General features: G+C 38.7%; 2 protein-coding genes across 2 annotated transcripts; both read left to right on the top strand.

The window, feature by feature from the left end:
* The first annotated feature begins 714 nt into the window (after positions 1–714).
* LOC139443235 (uncharacterized) lies at positions 715–10646 on the top strand. The gene is made up of 10 exons (XM_071224207.1): positions 715–935; positions 2543–2673; positions 3347–3438; positions 4766–4987; positions 5850–5941; positions 6382–6512; positions 6867–6958; positions 8008–8226; positions 8403–8438; positions 9342–10646. The coding sequence occupies exons 1-10, from the start codon at positions 813–815 to the stop codon at positions 9416–9418; spliced, it is 1215 nt and encodes a 404-aa protein (XP_071080308.1). The 5' UTR covers positions 715–812; the 3' UTR covers positions 9419–10646.
* Positions 10647–11876: 1230 nt separating this feature from the next.
* Positions 11877–20359, top strand: LOC139444426 (uncharacterized). The gene is made up of 10 exons (XM_071225413.1): positions 11877–11996; positions 15779–15909; positions 16286–16371; positions 16744–16965; positions 17508–17599; positions 17705–17835; positions 18382–18470; positions 18608–18826; positions 19621–19659; positions 20259–20359. The coding sequence occupies exons 1-10, from the start codon at positions 11877–11879 to the stop codon at positions 20357–20359; spliced, it is 1230 nt and encodes a 409-aa protein (XP_071081514.1).
* Positions 20360–20737: the final 378 nt, after the last annotated feature.

Raw genomic sequence — 20737 nt, 5'->3', positions numbered from 1 at the left:
CATACATTTAATACTGCTTCACAAAGTGTGTGTTTTTGTCCAAAAATGTTTACTCGCTATTATTATACATATGGGTAACTGTTTCCGCAACTGGTGGGTTTTATCCGACAACTGAGTTAATTATGTACTGCAGTCTATTCAATTTTAAAGTTTAGGGTAAAGCATGGAGGTAGACAGGAAATATATTTTAATGCCACAATGAACAATATTCAAATTATATCACTGAAGATCATTGAGTCTGAATGAATGAACTCCATCTTGGTACGACTGCACCCAGTCAGGTGACAGAGCCTGACTGGTCACCTGGTCTTGTTTGTAGTACGGTGTACTGGTTAGCATGTTCTCACTAATAATATCCACATGGTATCTAATAACATCGACCATAGACTATAAGAAAAGATAACGTACAGATCCTTCAAATATGTTCATACACGGTTCATTGGTGTCTGGGAATAACTTGCACGTTCACACTGCATGATTGAGATATGTTGACTGAGGGGCATAAGTGGTATATATCCCTATACTACTGCATTTCCTCAAACGCAGGCGATTCGTTTGCATCGAATCTGTTTTGCCACACGTGTTTTGAGTTGACACGAGGACCTCTCCCGTAATTCAACGCTTGACTGACCAAGCATTACCAGATTTCCCATTGTAAACGAACGACGAATTTATATAGTTTTGCAATGCTGGAAGGATACAGCTTGAGAACAATTTAACAGCTCAGACGTACATGTACATACGCATTTTGGATAAGACTTGTTTGTGTCTACACACCTGATTTGGTATTGAGTTCGAAACTTTAGGGAAAGATGTCCTTTTACAACTTGTTTAGGGTATGTTGTATACTGCTATTCAACGTTTTACCTCTCACAGAAGGTAATGACTGCATTGTTGATAACCTACTCATTCAGCCCAACTTCGAACTTGATAAGGTAAGTCATATTTGATCTACATCTTCTTTATGCGTACCTGTTACTGCTTAGAGGCACATGCTAGTATCTTTTTATTTCTGTACATTATGCATTTAACATTTTGACACACACATGAGAAACCTCTGTACACTACGAAATGAGAAATTATAAATGACGTTTGCCTTTTGCAATCAAGTTATGGTTGTCGTCACTGTGTGTTGACGTTCACTTGTGATATCATTGTAGTGGAAGTGCTAGTTATTAGGTCTTCCCCAAATAATCGCATTGTGCAACACACTTTAACTCCGACATTGTCAGATACAATAAACATTTGAATTTGTTCTCGCTGAATTGGGATCACAGATCCTGCAGAAGCCTGCAGATCATCACCAGTAGTCCATTAAGCTAGCCTTCGTCACTGGCATGAGGTAATTTGAACGTCACTGTCTGAATGTAAATAAATCTATGAGGCCACTGGGTGAACGAATTTAGGATTCTCTAACCAGAGACGGCCAACATAGTCGACGTGTTTGTAATGAATCTGTCAGCATCAGACAATAGAATATCGAGAAACGCCGGGTCAATGCTCGCAATCCTTCGAATTCCCCTGAGTGGGGGAGAGGGTGAGGCGACAATGTGCGGATCTTTCTAATATATGATGGGCCTTGCATTCAAACGTTGTGACAGTGACTCCCGGTTTTCAATGTTCAATATCCGTGTATCCAGCACAGAATAACAAACGGAAATCTCTACGCAATTAGCAAACTGAGAAGCCAAAGAAACTATACCTGTCAGATTTTATGTTTGATTTTCGATGGAATATATCTTACGTTAACGATATAATATCCAAAACATGAACTGTATTGGTGCTTATACAGCACTCAAAGAATAATTCTATATGGTTATAGTTTTTTAAATATAATTTATCTTTAAATATTTAAAAAAATAAAAATAAACATATCGCATGATACACAACTGCCGATGGATATCTTAGATATCTTATCTTTGAAAATCAATAATTTCTTCAGCACATATTTACAACATTTCAAACGTGGTAGGAGTCATGTGGTTGTAAATTCAGTAATTACTTCATTTATTACAAAGTCTTCATTGAACCAATTTATTTTTACACGAAAATTACCCAGCCACGGATTACTTTTTACAAACTGTTGCAGGGCTGAGTTGAGGTTATATAGGCATGATGAAATTTAACACCAGTTCTGTCAATATACAATAACATAAAACCACAAAGTTGGTATATTTACTTTTGGCCCTCAGTATATGTGTCACCATTGTAAACAAAAAATATTATCCTCATCTTTCTCTTTTTCTACATGGATTCAAACGACAGATGTGACGTCATTCTGGTTTGTCATGACGTCATAATCTTCAATGAATTTGTTCTTAGAATGCAGAGAGGGGTACTTCAGCACTAACTAGTTTCGATAACTATCCATGAAACTCGATATATAATGAATAATTTTTTCAATAGATTATTACATCGAAAAATATACTTATTTAGATGGGTTTCGGGATTTACGGTCCATATAACAGCTTTTGTCAACAAATCAGACTGCGGCAAACAAGTATTTATATGATCACACATGCCAATCTCATCTATGTTGCAGTACGTAGGCAAATGGTATGCATATCAGTGGCATACTCCGGCATACTATTCGCCAGAAGAAAGGTTTAATGACTATTACCACAACTACATTCAAACAACGAGTGGCAACATTACGAACTACATAAACGGACGGTAAGACACGGGAGTGCAATACTTCCTTTGAAGTAACGTTAATGTGCATGCATATTCCTTCCCCAACACCGCCTATAAGTAAATTTAGTTATAAGTATTTTGCAAAGTTACCCTTAAATTCGTTTGAACAGTATTTGCATCTGCTAGGTCACGGCACGAGGGAATGCTAAATACTAAAGATTACCACTTTGTAAAATCCCCGGGTAGGATGTAGGTGATATTCATGACGAGCCGAGAATCACAATCTGAGTGAGTGAGTGAGTGAGTGAGTGAGTGAGTGAGTGAGTGAGTGAGTGAGTGAGTGAGTGAGTGAGTGAGTGAGTGAGTGAGTGAGTGAGTGAGTGAGTGAGTGAGTGAGTGAGTGAGTGAGTGAGTGAGTGAGTGAGTGAGTGAGTGAGTGAGTGAGTGAGTGAGTGAGTGAGTGATCTACATGGACCTAATCATGTAACTGCAAGTTCGTTGTTACACAGTGACACTGAAACATTTTGAAGCTAAAAAATAATGTAACATCATTTGTCGGTCAGCTTTTGAAATCTACATTGATGTGGTATAAAACAGTATTGTTAAGCATTGATCTGATGCGATACATTTTAATATTGATACCCGTTTATGTTTATGTTTTAGAGTATGGACATATGCACATTCCTAACAACTATTTCATATTCTCTTTCAGTGATCCAATAACCCCGGATGGGAAATGTTCTTTCATGAGTTACAATCTCTACCCAACAAATAGTCCTGGGAAACTCATCTACACATGGAAGAGTAAGAATCTGCAGTAGACCCACCATGAAATATTGGTGAGGTGAAATGGGGTTGAACGTCGCGTTCAAGATTATAACGCTTATAAAGCGACGGGCGTTTTTGTCTGTTTGTACTAGTCCGGACTTATGCCGATTTTATAGTGCTTGCCCATTGGGATACCATGCCACATTTTAACTTGAATACCCCACTTAGACACAATATACTTGGAGCTGTTTTATCCCCTCAATGCCGAGCGCCAGGCAGGGTAAACACACGTACTATCTATTTATCGCCACACTAAACCCCATTTCACCTCACCTGCTTACTCGAGTGTGAGGAACGAATAAGCAACTGAATCATGTCAGTGAATTTATTGGTCGTGAGGTCGGATGAGGAGGAAACTTCAAAAGCTCATTTCAAAAGCACCTTCTCAACTGTTAACAGGCATATAGGTCTCAGAACGTAGCTTATGCTGATTTGTGTCTTTCGAAATGTTTCAGAAGATCGTTGTTACTGTTACTCGGCGGCTTATGTAATTTCAAATATGAAATATGAAATATGAAATAGGCTATTTCATTATTTACAAACCCTTTCCATGCTCCGGAACGTTTGGCATTAAGATTGTTATATATCGCTCGCATAATACGCAGGTATTTGTTGAAGAAACAGCATTATGTAAGGTGAATCCTGGATGGCGGATCTCAGTGAAAGTTGTTGCGAGGTATTATGTGTCATGATGATGATGATGATGAAAATAATAATAATAATAATAATTACAATCATGATAATAAAAATTATGATAATAGTAATAATGATAATGATAATAACCTGATCTTTTGATAAATCCAATGAAATCATGTATATCATTGAATTTTCTGTCCCTTTTGACACTTATGTGATTGACAAAATTGAGGAAAAACATGGATAATATGTGGACCTCGCTTTCGAAATGTCACGCTTGCATCCCAAGTACCAAGTTGTCCGACTCCCCATTGTTCTCGGTGCCTTAGGTATGGTACCCCCCAATCTGTTGACTGACATTTGGAGAGTACCCGGGTTTGTTACCAGGAAAACAGCCCTTCTGACAATCTGGGTAATGCAGAAGGCCGCAGTGTAGAGGAGGCAAGGGCCCTGAGCTGATGATGAGCCTAACCAGTCTGACAGTGCCAGGATCATCCAAACCTTCTTTGTTGCATTTTTATTTTAATTTGTAAATAATACTAATAATACCACTACTAATAATAATTTGTGACAAGAAGGACTAACTTTGTAACCGGCATCGGATTCTCAGCATGGTTACTAATGCTTCAGAATTTGTTGTGAATGAACTTTTGCACTTTTCTTAAAGAGCGAGAATTTCCGTATTGGGTTTTGGAAACAGACTACACCCAATACGCTTTCGTCTATGGCTGTTACAATGTCTCCGCCGACGGAGCCTGCGATGAGGCTCAAGCATGGATCTGGAGCCGAACACCGACGTTTCCACAGATTATAATGGACAAAGCTCCGTCCTTCTACAACAGAACCTGCCTTCCATCCTCTACCTTCCTGAAAACAAAACAAGAAAAGGGTAACTAGTTTTACTGGACTCATGATGGTTTGACAATGTATGGCAACATAACATGACGTGATATGAAACTGACAACAGGTATGTACCTGAATTAAAAGGTAGAATGCGCGTGTGGTTGCACAACGATAAACGCACACGCCAGTAATTTCAAACGACCATTCATGCGACCAAATATACACACTAATATTACTGATAATAATGCACGGCTCTGTCTTAAATCCACTGAATACGTGTGTGTGTATGTGTGTGTCCGTGTGTGTGTGTGTGTGTGTGTGTGTGTGTGTGTGTGTGTGTGTGTGTGTGTGTGTGTGTGTGTGTGTGTGTGTGTGTGTGTGTGTGTGTGTGTGTTAATGTCAGTGGGTTTCACATAAAGTCCTATAAGTACACACACACACACACACACACGCACACACAAACTCGAAGTTAAGTAAACAGTATTACGTGTATATAAATCGTATGTAGATCATATGCCCATACACAATGCCAGCACAATGCAATGTATGTACAGTTTGGTACTTCATAATATTTACAAAAGTATCAGAATGGTACTAGATATTATTGACTATATATATGTTGTCAAAATACCCGTCTTTATATACATGCATAAAGAAATGTATATGGATACTTTGTCTCAGCATAAACACACAGTTGTTGAAATACTTTAAGCGTGCGCATGGTGTTTGTGGGGTAATATTATTTGTAATTCATGTTATACCCTGATATGTTACAATTCCTGTTATAAGACACTCGCTCTGATTCAAGAATAGTTATTTATGAACATATACCCTTTACTTCCTTTTCAATATGATGTGACATGGCCTTCTTGACTCAACTTGATCATTCCTTCACTTGCTCTCGATAGAATGCAGTGCACCTGCCCAGTACAGGACTTCGCCAGACCAAAGCTGCCAGGTCTCGGATGTACCGATACAATTGGACTTCGACATGAAACTGGTTAGTGGCAAATACGTATTTTTGTTATGTGACGTTTAATACCTCTTTTAAAAAAATCTCGCAATTACATTGGTTAATCCACACCAAGGAACGAAACAACACATTTCAATGTAGACACCGAAACCATGTGACTGACACTGACCTCATCACATGATCAGTATTGAACTGTCACATGCCTGGGGCCACAGTCCGGTCAGACCACCTCAGGCGTCGGGACCTCGGGTCCATGTGTTCGCATATTGACCTCGTGAAGAGTAATCATTTGTATAGTAATGATCCCTCCTATAAACGTTGTAATGGTATGCCATACCAAAACGCCCATACCCTGCTTCACTGAAATACTTTCTCTGAAACACACACCACATGGAGCCATAACTACATGGAATTAATCTGAATATCACGATGACCATGACTCACACTGTGACCTTTGTGTCTTGCAGTTTAATGGTACCTGGTATGAGATGCAGTGGCTGGCACAGATGTTCTTCCCTGCATCTGAGTTGTTCCAGGATTACCAGCACGAGTACATCATCCAAGAAGACGGATCGCTGAAGGGGTACATCAAAGGCAGGTGAGAACAACGCAGTTTGGAATAAATAAAGTTATATTTAGGCTCCAAAATATCCCACTTTGCTCAGTTAGTTATTCGTTTAAATATGCAGATTATTTAATATTTAAAACTATTACCAAAAAAATGAAAAAATATTTCGGGTGCAGTCGAAAATGGGTATCAATTGTTGTTATTATGTCCATGTTATCATGGCTTATGAAAAATGTCTCTTAAATCAAATTTTTATTAAAGTCACAACATCCATAAATATAATTCAGTATTGGCGTCACCAAAATGAAGGATGTTTCAAATTAGGATAGATAAAAATGGTCCTGTAAAATGTTTGTGGTGCGTATTCGAGTTGTTCATTCCCAGGACAGATAAGGGGTGTTTCTACAGACAAGCATTGCTCACGTCATCTGAAACTCCTGGGAGACTACATTTCAACCTCACAGAAGGAGGTTCAGGTACGAAACACAAAAACATATTTCAGATACAAATTTATCAGCATATGTATGTTATTTACCCAGGCCTTAATTAAGGACGTTTCTTACAATCTACAAAGACACACACACACACACACACACACACACACACACACACACACACACACACACACACACACACACACACACAGATATATATATATATATATATATATATATATATATACATATATATATAACACTTTCCTACTGCATCAGAATTATCCCGCAAAGCTAATTAAAGATGGCATACAGAAGGCGCTTAGTATTGATCAACTTAACATGAGAGAAAAGTCTGAACAAAACAATAGTGGGAATAATTTTACTCTAGTATCTACTTTCAACCCTAAACATTGTCCATGGTTCAACGATACCTGGCTATTTTGAAGTATTGAAATGGAGAATAAATAGCAAATAGAAAATTATCAACAGACAAAGACAACCCCAAAATCTAAGAAAGATTTTGACAAGTTCTAAATTTGATTCTGTAGACATCACGCCACAGGTTTCTAAGTGCGATGACAAACGTTGCCTGACATGCAGCAATATAATTGAAGGCTGTTCAGTCCAAATTACAAAGGACACTAAAATTTACTCTAAACCAAAATATGACTTTTGATACCAGAAATGTTATTTACTTGATTGTTTGTAGTGGATGCAATGAAAAGTATATCGAAAATAAATTAAAAAGAAGAATGAACCTTCACCGTTCACAAATAAAGCAGCCACACAACCGCAGGATTCCACTCAGTGAACATTTGAATACATGTGGAAGCGGCAACTTTATAGTTTACCCGCTATATAAGCTAAATATTGATACTGAACCTACATTATTTTAAAAAGAGAAACATTGCATTCATAAATACGCGCCAAAGTTAAATGTAAAGGCGTAAGTTATTTGTCCATTGTCTCCTTGGTATTATGACGTCATAGTTCTCCTAAATGTTATGACGTCACATAACTATATGTTACAAATTCATGTCCGTTATTCAGTTATGGCCTGATGAGACTCATATATATTATTTGCCCAGATTACTATCCATACTGGGTCGTCGATACCGACTACGACAACTACGCTGTCATGTACGGCTGTCTGAACGTGAGCACAAGCGGAAACTGCACAGCTGCTAGATCCACTGTATGGAGTCGCCGCACCTCTCTGGCTCCATGTTTTCAGTACCGCGCCAACTCCGTCGTCCAGAATCTGTGTGTGAACCCTGCAGCGTTCTTACAGACGTCACAGAAGAACGGTAAATGTGCAATTAATGTTTCTCAGTGGCATTAACCACTTTATTTATCCTGTCACAAGTCGAAACATATGTTTAAAATGAAACGTTAATGGACTTATTCAACATATGTATCATGTAGGTGTCCATTTTAATATGGACATGGTCGTCGTTTTAATGATTGTCGTTTCTTCCAACAGCCTGTGCATCATGTTACAAGCAGCCATGTGGAACAGGTAAGCTGTGTTACTACTTCTAACCTCAATGGATGTGAGGGGATTATTGTGAAATATAACGTATTAATTAAGCAGGCCCCTGTAATGTGTTTGCTCGAACACAATCGCCGCCAAAGGTTTTCTCAATCAAGCACTTATGCTAGATGTTAGATTTTTGTACGTGTACCTCTTATGTGCCTACTATATACGCCCGAGGAATTGTTCTGGCGTACCATTAGGTGCTTTTGAAGGTCATAGTACCTAAGTATGAACAAGGCGTAAAATAATCCTCGCTTTCTCTATTTGACTATTCGTGTTTTAATTATCTCGTATCAGCTTATGGCGAGATTCGTATCAGGTCATTTGTGGTCATATTATGAAACGTGGCTCAAATTTATGAAAATTCTATTTTCGGATCAGTTGAGATACGCTCTAAAGTGAGACCCTATCATATGTTATGGTTATGTAAAATGCCAATGTCACTTGAGGGTCAAATAGTGTCAGTATTGTATGGAGACATATATTTGTAGCGACACACACAACTGCAATTAGAAATGTTTCGCAACATTGTGATTGGTAAGGATTACTCAAACGTTCAAACAGCGTTTCTTCACAGTATTTAAAGTATTATATTATAATCTGAATTTGACGAAATGTAATTATTAATGTACATGGTCGCTAGGGTGATGCAGTGTGACAAACTTGTAGAGTCCTTGATATGCAAATAGGCTTCCACATAGTTAGCCTTTAAACATAGATAAGATAGTTTTACGCTATTTGTACGACGATAACATTCTGCATATCGATGGCCATGAAAAATGTAAATGCGGGTTCTTGTAAGATCCGTATTGGAGTCGAACCTTGTTATACTTGTTTGTCATTGCCAGAAAGCACTGTTGTTTATTTATCTATCATTTGTTGCAGAAACTGGTGGAGGAGCTACATACACCGCCAACAGCCAGCTGTTGATATTTGCAGTAACTGTTTTGTTGTCCATTTAATGTAGTGCGTTTATGAGAGTGGACATATTTTTTGGAGTATATAAACATATGATTTAGTACTATGACATTTGCACAAAAGGACATTTACCATGTGTTCAGTCGGTCAATAAGATGGCATATGTGTCTAGGCCAACGTGGCAATACATACACATTTTATAACAGATATAGTATCAATGTAATAACAAAAACACAATGAAATTCAAGTAGGTATAGTGATGATTATCCAATACACTCAATGAATCAATTAACAATGTAAAGCCGCAAGTAAACTCTATATCACTTTTGAACCGTGAGTACTCATTCAAGAAAAAGGCAGATCAGACAATCATGGTAAAATGGTTTAAATGTCACTGAATAATATGTGAATACAGTGGTCTTCTAAATTATATCAAATTTTCCCGATGCACACACAAAGCTGAACTGATTATTGGCTGGGCATTCGATTAATAATGTTTAACAGTCTTGGGAGTCTTTGCATAGCAGTGATTGCATACAGGAGAGATCCCTTGTATCAATAATACTGCAATATGTGTTTAAAGCCACAGTATCTTGTTATTATGACTTCCTAGCGTTTCATTCGTTTCAATTTCTGAACACACTTGAGACAAAAAATTCAGAAATCCAATATACCACAGCAGACTATGGCAGAATTATTTGAGGCTTCAAGACAAATGTGAAGTAAACATAATGCTCAGACAGAATATCCCGAGAAACTGCTTTTATTACATTTTGACTCTTTCTGGTTCTTTTTGTGACCATTGATTTAAGATCAGAACAAAATCCAGGTTTTAGAATAAGCCAAGGAACAGCATATTTGTCTGGAGGAGAAGAAGAATCAACTCCGTTGAACTCTGCAACTCCATGCCTTGAAGCAAGTTTCTGGACAATCAGAATGAAAGGGACCATTCACAAATGACACAGTCATCACAATCATTAGCAACCTCAATAGTTGAAATAGACTTAGATTTCTGAACATTCAAAATGGAGATCCGAACCTGGGGCTATTTCCTGGGCATCCGTGCATATTCGCTTCAATCAGGTTAAATTCAAAGATGACTTTTTGAGGCAGACATAAGAACCAGGTTAGTATATTCGAGTCTAGATTAGATAAATGCCTCATAAATCAGTAACATGGAAGATTGATCAGCCACCTTTCTGTCTTGGGGATACATTTCAACATACTTATCACTTAACAACATATTACAGACACACACATATATATATATATCAAGACAATGTTAGTTTCTGATGAAAATAAACCCTGAAATTCTAGTTTCTGGTCATCGAGTGTTTACTCTTTATTTGAAGAATTGCAACGCATTTTGAACGCGATACCTTGAAACCCTACTTAGAACACTACTTACGAACGATGTTTAATTATTATAATTGATTCTGTGACAAATTTGGGGCTGCCAAAACGTCTCCGAAACGATCCACCACCAACATCTAGTTTTAGAGTTAAATCAGCAAATAGGTAGTTTACCATTATTTGAAGAGGACTAGACTAGTTACACTACCTTGAGTGAGTTTACTAGAAGACCAACCTGTAGGTCCCGTGACCAAATCATGGAAACAAAGGTTTGAAAGTGTTTTTGAGTTTCCTGATGTATACTGAACAATTTTGACTTGGGCTCCCCGGTTGAAAATGCCGGGCATTTGGGGGAAGGGTCAACAAAGGTCAAACAGGGGTCAAATTCAAATTTGTGTCGATATGCATATCAAATTACTCGTCCAGTCATAAGGAACCTAGAAATATATAGTTTGTTATACTTCCGACCTTTCAAGGTCAAGCAAACACGTTCAAACCTTTGTTTCCATGATTTGGTCACGGGACCTCCAGGTTGGTCCTTGACTAGTTAGTCTTACGTCGTGTTCAGCGTTATCAATGCGAGAGACACCAGAAATGGTCTTCATACATTGTACCCGTGTCGTGAATCGAACACGGGCAATCGGTGTGACGGGAGAACATTTTAACCACTAGGCTAATCCATCGCCCCTTACTACCTTGAGGAGTACCATTTTCAATAACATAAATACTGGAAAGTTTCTGTAATCTACGAGATTAATTGTAGACCTATCAGACAGAAATGAGCGATTTCTTCTTAACAGTTTGCCTTTTTATTCCCAGGCCCTGCAATGTGAGAGAATCTCTAATAAGAACGACTAATGCACGTAGTGAGGTCGGGTAAAATGGAACACTAGCTAGATGATGCCAATGGAAATCCAATCACCGAGGAAGCAAAGGCTTTGGGGTGAGACTAACCTGGCAACAACTACAAAGTCATCCCATATACCACCCTCTGTATACGCCCATGGTGGTGCGCATTCAAGTGTCCTAGAAATATACGACCCAGTGACCTACCCCTTTAGATGAATAAGCGACCCTAACCCATATATACCGACAGCCTGGCACATCCAGACAAACCAGTTCAAAGGGCTTGCACAGCGGTCACTCAAAATGACCTTGTCGGCATTATGTTTTATTTTGGCTGTTCACTTGTTTGATAACCAATATACAAATGCCAATGAGTGCATTGTAGATAATATGTCCGTTCAGAAGGATTTCGATTTGGATCGGGTAAGTAGCATTTTGAATGTATTTTACACATACGAAGGTTTCTGAATGTCTGTGCACTTTGGGTTGAAGACAAATCTGTGTCAGTCTCCACTTGATGATACAAAACCTACAGTTTGGAGTTGAAGCACATATGGAAGAGGCAGAAAGAAGCAGAGTCAACAGATTAAAACTTGTTATTTTCAACATGACAGAATGGACTTAAACTATAATATTTCGGCATGTCTTTCTCCTGTTTGACTAAAAAGGTCATGTATTTATAAAGCACGTATATTCCATTGTAATTTTTGTATTATTGTAAGTACAGTCTCTCCAACGGGAACTTAATTATGGAAAATACAAGTGAAAATATGCAATTGCAAGGGAATTCATTCTTGTCACTGATGCATTAAATTTGGAAATGTCCTCCACATGTCTTCCATAAAACGAATTTCAAAGCTTTAGTGGTGGAGTAACCTTGATCAAACAACTTCCGAGCAAGAGTTGAATGGCGCTCTTTTCGTAGAAAGAGCATTCTTGATTGTAGCTCAAACACTTTTAGAGGGGCACGGTTGGCCCAGTCGTCTAAGGCGCCACGATTCGCTGTGCAGAATTGCGTCCATTGGGCATGCCAGAAACCTATGATTATGGGTTCGAATCCCGGTTCGCCCCGATTATGTTTCTAGGTTTGTCAGCACCATACCCGTGCTCGTGGGTTTCACCGAAGTGGTAAACGTCTGAGACCTGCATCACTTCGGGGTTTCCTCCCACATTAAGCTGACACGCCATGATATAACTTGAATAGTGTTAAACAGGGGAAGCCCAACCCACTCAAACGCTTTGAAATGTCGACCAAGGGTTTGGGCTATAGAAATATTGCTCGACAAAAAGGGAAAGCTGGTGTCACCCCTCCGGTCATACAGTCTAGCGGAGATAGTTTTGTGATTCTTGAAGCATAGATCGCAATATGACACAGTCGAGACTGTCTCAGTGGTCTCCTATATTTCTAGTTCAGGTGGGTAAATTAGTGGAAGGGAATTGCCAATTTGATGGTTGTGAACGATTTCTGATAATCGATAATTACCTGAAGCTTAAGCTTAACTTCTTTGCAAAATCACACTGTTTGGACTTTTGCGAATCCGAGCAGAAATTCTGATGTATGTGCATAACGAAACCGATCAGCAAGAAAGGGGCCACGATTGGTGCCTATGGGGTGCCAACTTCTTGTCTAAATGTCTGACCCCAAATTTTACTAAGATAATATCCATGAGGAAGTTCATCATTTCACATATTGTCATAACATTAGTTACACTTAGACATTTATGTCACAGATTATACTGATAGTGGTTCATTCCAAAAAACTCAGGCTTGGCAAGCTAATATAATCAGATGTCAGTCAGAATGAACAAATCATTTGGAGAGAGAGACAAGCACAGAGTACAGATCTCTCATGCGACCATAAAACTCATACACTCTTACAAATGCGTGTTCTGACAGAAATCATTTCTTTTCATATCTGATACACAGCGATGATATTATTTCATCGTTTATCGGTTCATTCATTCATTCATTCATTCATTCATTCATTCGAAACTAAAATTTCAATATGGTTTACGTCTATATCTTCAGTAGATCAACTGTGTTTCTAAAAACCATTTTCTTTCACTCATCATCGTGTAAATCATGTAAACGGCTTGACGCAAATGCGCTGCCTTTTTTTAGAGTGTAAAAACATACACGTTTTGAACTGAATTGAACGCTGAAACATAAAAGGCATCTTACACATCACTACTGGACGTTGTGATAATGAATTGACCATGACAGCATCACTGTGTGTGGTATCTGCTTCTTCTTGTATACACCATGTTCATTCATCTCCTGTAAATATATCGGGCTATACGTTGATAAAACAAGTACAAGTACAAACAGGTTTATTCCTTTGATGGTAAAACCGAGGGAAGAGAGGCCAGGGCAAGTAAAACAGATGGCGGGACTTGCTCTCGATGCTCTTTTCTCGGGGGTTTACAATACCAAGTACAACCGAGGAAGTGTGTTTTATCCAGCTTAGATACCACAAAGGTGTCAAATACATGAGTGGTTTGTACCCCAAAACATAAGTTGACTCGACCGGCGCAAGTTGATTTCGCTTCCTATTTTCTATCAGGGTAAATACGCAAACTTTCACAAAATGCTTATTCTAACATTTCCAAAGCCTTACTGCAAGAATCTTTCCTACCATAAATAATGACTTTGTGGCCGCAATAGTAGTGTGATGGGAATGATATTCCAGCCATGGTTTCAAGACATACGATTTGTTGCTCTGAAACAAGAACCGAGCATTTCAGTCATATCCAGCATATCAGTAGTTTAGTTTTATAAACCTGAAGCAAATATGTATTTTCCTATATTTTTCCAGGTATCTTAAAATGAAGTGTCTTTTTTTAATTTTTACCGTTGGAGGATTGTCTCTTGTTACCAATAGTCTTCTAAAGAAATATCCATTCTATTGGCTTGATGCCATCGGCTCCAGCCATTGCTTCAATGACAGACAATGGTAGGTTTCGCGAAAGATTCGAGAAAAGAGTAGTGCTGATTTAACTTTCGTGATGGGGGAATGTACGAGGGGCGTTCAATAAGTATTGCAACTTGGGCACTTGTGTTTACACAAACAATGTCAACTTGTGGCAGGTGTGACACTAGTCATAAGAAGTTCCAGAAACAACAATAAGTTAGATGTGATGGCTTCATTCACCTAAGGATGGTCACAATCATGGATTCTCTCAGACATGAACAATGCCCTGTTATAATGTTCCTTACAAAAGAGAAATCCATGCTCGCATGTGTAAAGTGATGGGTAAGGATGCTCCTGATTATTCCACAGTTTGCCGTTGGTCTCTACAGTTTAAAAGGGGTAGGGAGTCCACAGACGATGACCAAAGGTCAGGCAGGCCTTCAGATGCCACCCAACCGGAAACCATTGCTGCTATAGAAAGAAGAATTTTGTCTGACCGACAAGTGAAAGTATCTGAACTTTCTAGGGAATTCCAAATATCAGTTGGAACTGTTGGAACCATTATTCCTGAGAACCGTGATATGTCCAAGGTATCTGCAAGATAGGTACCTAGAAACCTCAGAGCTCAAGATAGCCATTAGAGAACTGACTGCTGATGAAGCTGGATTTCTTTCTCGTCTAGGGACAGGTGATGAAACATGGATCCACCACTGGGACCCAGAAACTAAATTGGAATGCATGCAATGGAAACACCCAAATTCTCCGCCTCCGAGGAAGTATCGCACTCAACCATGGACTGGCTAGGTAATGGCCACCATATTTTGGGATGCAAGGGGCATATGACTGATTGATTACATGCCACCAATAACTACAATCAATGGACAGTATTATGCAAATAGATGTTAACACGTGGTATTTACTTTTGCATGCCAACGCTCCGGTTCACAAGTTGACAATTGCACAGGCCGCCATATGTGAATGTGGATTCGAACAGTTAAATCACCCACCCTACAGCCCAGACTTAGCCCCCAGTGACTATTTCCCGTTCAGGCAAATGAAATCTGCCCTACGTGGAAGACGCTTCCAGGGTGACGATGACATAAAGGCTGCCACAGAGGCGTGGTTAGAGGGCGGATTTCTATAAAAGCGGTATTGAAAGCTTGAAGGACAAATGGCATAAGTGTATTGAGGTGAATGGAGATTAAATTGCAACAAATGTTATAGTTGCAACAAATGTTACCTTAATCCTGTTTGGAAGGCGTGTAGTGTATTGTTACTTCCATGATGTTTTCAGTATGTTGGTAAATGGTATGAATACCAGTGGTACACACGAGTGTATCATCCCCCAGAAAAGAGGTTCAGAGACTACAGCCACAACTACATACAGACAGCTAATGGGAATGTCACCAGCTACTCGATTGGTAGGTACGTACACACACATGACTAGCGCACTCTACACTCATTTAGCTAGAATCCCGAATGAAAGTACTGTTTTTTAAAAGACTTCATATACTGTATTTGTCAGGACCAATTATCATTCTTAATATTTAGAACTTTAGATGAAGTCATACTATTTATGTAAATGTATGTGTCATTGCCTTAGGTACACGTATCACTATAACATGTTCATGTAAGTATACATGCAAGATATAGACGTGAAATTGTCATCTCAGTTATGTGTTCTCGCTGTCTGTTCTAAAGGTCGATTCCTTTGATATGGTCAAATTTAAACGTTCTTGTCTTTGTTATCTAGTATATTAATACATGAATGTATGTAGTATTTATTGCTTTGTTTTTGTAGAGACCCGGGAAGTTTAGATGGTAAATGCTTTTTGGGGCACTCCACTCTGATTCCTACCAAAAGTGCTGGAAAATTCATCTTCTCAAGTAGGTACCAAAAGCTCTAACATATACACACATACACACACATAGTAAGCGTTGTATATAGTTTGGTAAGCTCAGTGATAACGTAGTGCTGTATTTCAGCGATTGAATATTGTTTAACTCTGCAGTCATCAATTTTGTAGCCACATCGGTGATATATATCACTGACCAGGCACACCAGTCACTGAAAGCTTTAGCAACTATACACGCACCCATGTCATGATCACAGCAGTGAGCCAAGTTCACAGAGCTTTACCAAAGATCCAAAACTTTACCAAAGTGGCCTCTTAAAACCAGAAGTTGGGCGCAAGGGACCTTTGCTAACCCCCTTATTTATCACAATGATTATTAACAAGAAGTTTTATTTGATTTCAGGTGATCAAAGTCCCTACTGGGTGATGGAGACTGACTATACTCAATACGCCTTCGTCTACGGCTGTAAAAACGTCTTCAGTAATGGAACATGTAATGAAGCTAAGGCCTGGATATGGAGTGGAACCCCAACCTTTCCACAGATCATAATGGAGAGAGCTCCTTCATTCCAAAACACAACCTGCCTACCTGCCTCATCATTTTTGGACACAGAGCAAGATAAGGGTACACAAATATAACGAACAAATATACAAACATATATGTTGTCACAAAATGATAAATTAGCGCATAACATGCACAGATATGTTTCAAGTGTTCGTGGTCTTAGATTTACAGAATGATCTTATACATCTATGCTTTTTCAGCAAACCTCTTTATCATGTAACACAGTTATACATTTATGCATCTATACTACCGAATGATAGATACTGTGTGTACATGAAATAATATTTAGTTGAAACATATTCAGGTTAAATTGTTAGCAACACAATGCTTGTCAGTTTTAAATCAGCTTAATGTAATGTGTCTACATCGAAATTGTTTTCAGACCAATTAGAAAATGGCAAATTAAATTAACATTTACAAACGCTTTGGTGACAATTGACCTTCTGTGCTTCAGTATTTGGTGATTCTATAAAATTCACTCATAGAGTGTGTGGAGAACATGTTGGTGTCCCCCGTCGTGATATTGGAGGAGGGCTGCCATAATCTGTGTAAACCTCACTCACTGACTGACTCACTCACTCTGTTCCTTTGTATGCTTATAGAATGTGATTTAGCTGCACAGTACAAGACGATACTCGGACAGTCGTGTGATATTTCTGAGCTACAAATGCAAAAAGATTTCAATGAAAGAAGGGTAAGTTCAAATAGTATGATTCGTTACGATCATAACACTTACAACCCATGCCAACACTATTTTTGGCTTTCAACTTTGTTTTATTCAAAGCTAATTGTTCCAGAGTATCGCGGGATCTGGTATGAAAATAAACGACTGGCGCAGACATCGGTTCCATCATCAGATCGCATCCGTGACTACCAGCATGAGTACCTAGTGCGAGTTGATGGGGGGCTCTCTGTGTTCATCAGAGGCAGGTCAGTCCACCATCCTCTGCATACAAGTGTACTGATAAACCTTGTTTGCACGGGCTTCTCGTACCCTGGAAACCTCAGAGTTTAAGGTTTAATGTATCATTGATGATATCCAAAGTTCCGTACTTCTAGAACTAAATCATTCATACTTAATTATATCTATAAAGAAATAAAACAAATCTTCTTTTGATGCCGTGTCAGAAATAGCAACGTGATCGCGTTAGAGGTATAGTTTATCACAAAGAATATTTTTTCATTCAGTATGAAAACTGTTATGCTCACGCGTTCTTCTATCATCTATATGTACATATGTAAATATTTTAATCTGATTAGCTTGTGGTGTCGCCACTTGTGTTCACGGGCGACCATCGGATGTATTCAAATACCGTCAAACACCGCTGTGTAGAACTTTGATGTGTGGAACTTACGCCCCAGCGTATTTCTTCTTTATTTATCATTTTCGTTTGTGTTGAACCTCAGACAACTTGAAGTACTTACCTACGTCCTGTCAAGTTCGCACATGAGTGTTTGACTGTCCCCTGTTTTCAGGAAAAGGAACAGTTGCTTCTACAACGAAAACGTCCTCCAGACATCAGAAATGGCAGGAAAACTTACATTTCGCGCTGTCGATGGTCCAGGTATGGATAATACTAATAAACACAAGTAGTATTACATATGAAAAATTATCATGGCGCACGTTCATAAAGAACAAACTTCCGTAGAGGATGTTAATGACGCTAGTGTATCTGAGTGTATTATTTTGACTTCGTAACAGAACAGTATCCACACTGGATCGCTGACACCGACTACGACAACTACGCCGTCGTGTATGGATGCCTCAATGTGAGCTCCAATGGGGAATGTTCAGTTGCCAGATGCAGCGTATGGAGCCGTCGTCCTACTCTGGCTCCACATTTCCAGTACCGGGCCAACACCGTCCTCCAGAACCTGTGTGTGAACCCTGCAGCCTTCCTTCTGACGCCACAGACTAATGGTAATATTTATGAGCATTGCCCTGATCTTCACATGACGGCCTATCTACCCATGTTATACTTTAACAACATACTGAACATACAGCTTATTCCTTCACAGTCGTCTGATGCGCCGTAATCGCTGTGCAGAGGTGCGTCCCTAGGGCACGCTAGAAACCTATGATTGTGGGTTTGAATCCCGGTTCGCCCCGATTATGTTTCTAGGTTTGTCAGCACCATACCGATGCCCGTGGGTTTCACCGACTTGGTAAACGTCTGAGACATGCATCACTCCGAGCTTTCCTCCCACATTGGGCTGACACGCCACGATATAACTGGAATATTGTTAAAAACGGCGTTAAACCCAACTCACTCACTCACTGACACATGTTGTTATGTCTGTCCACGACATTTTTTTACGGCTATGAGAAAGAACATTGTCACTGCCAACGTACCATCATACCATCTAACCAAGAACGACTTCTCTCAGCATATCACTAGTTAAAACCTGAAACCTAAACCCACGGACTAATGAAACTATGTTTCAGGGCATTGTATATCTGTATGGAAAGTCATTGATTTCAATTTCATAAATCAAAAATGGAGATTTTCAAGCGTGTTGTTTAAGATGTGTGTCCCCAAAATGACGTGTTTATCATTTCTTTTACTGATTACGATGTCCATTAATTTTCCACTGTAAGTACATGGAGGCAATAACCTCTCTCTTTGAAAGATAGATATAATATGTATATAAGTATATCTGAATAACATTACTTCCATATGTTCTGACGGTCTTGTTTTCGATATGTCTTTACAGCCTGCCCTGCCTATGATAGCCAGTCCCGATGTGGAACACGTAAGTTTGTAAACATAATTACCAGGAATAATACCAGGTGACAATCCTATCAAAAATACACTGAAATTTGTAAATTGTATTCGAATTTAAGGAGAAATTAACAGGTTTCGAATTGCTTGACAAAGAGTTGGTTTAACTCATCTCTTCCATGAAATAAACGCATATTGTTTGGAAATAGAGGAAATAATTGATGTGAAATCCGTTAAGTCTTACATTTTCGTTAGATTAAATGGTTGAAACAGGAATCAATGTCGGTTTTCATCTGCGCTTTGAAATATACTAAGTATAAATTTTATTTAAAATGTAATCAAACTCAACAAATAAAATACAGCCACTCTTGCAAGTATTAGTCTTAAAATCCACACCGCTATTATCACAGTACTCTGGTAACATTAGCATACTATTAAATGCCCACAAAAGAAAGAAGTGCTTATATATGTTTTCTAGCAAGGTAATGCGGTGATTCGTTACTGCTGGCGGACCAATCTGAATGCAGATTTCTTAAAAGTCTTTTGCGACATGCAGTGATGTTATGTATATATTACCGACATTAATAAATGTACATTCAAGCACCTCATTCTAGAAATCTTGCTTTTCAGCAACTAACAGGGGAACTACCTACACAGCCAACCTGTCAATGGCGGTTGATGGAATAACACTGATGCTGATGTCAACTATGCTGATGTACAATAACATGTGATGCACTTCAATCATTTCGAGAGAAGATGGATTACGACAATGACTCACACTGAAAAATATGAAAATTCTCAGAATGGCATCGATAAAATAAAGCATATCTTCTGCTGGTCCATTGTAACCAGAGGTTTCAAAGAGCATAATAATAAAACATATCACGAACAATCCTCTATTACATTCTTTATCAACGGAAATTGTCGATCACACACAAAATTACGAAGTCACTTTTTCATATGCACAAGTATGCTGATACAGTTTCACCAAACAATGTAAACATGAACATTATGTTAATATGCTAACATTAAAATAACCATGAAGCTATTGTGCTCTCCCATTCTTAGGCAAATCTTTTGTCCTTAGATTTTGGGATGAGACACCATAA

This window comes from Haliotis cracherodii, unplaced genomic scaffold (assembly GCF_022045235.1).
Source record: "Haliotis cracherodii isolate W230 unplaced genomic scaffold, xgHalCrac1.p SCAF_5, whole genome shotgun sequence".
Taxonomy (NCBI): Eukaryota; Metazoa; Mollusca; class Gastropoda; order Lepetellida; family Haliotidae; genus Haliotis; species Haliotis cracherodii.
The sequence above is the reverse complement of the archived record's forward strand: the minus strand, read 5'-3'. Positions and strand labels throughout refer to the sequence as shown.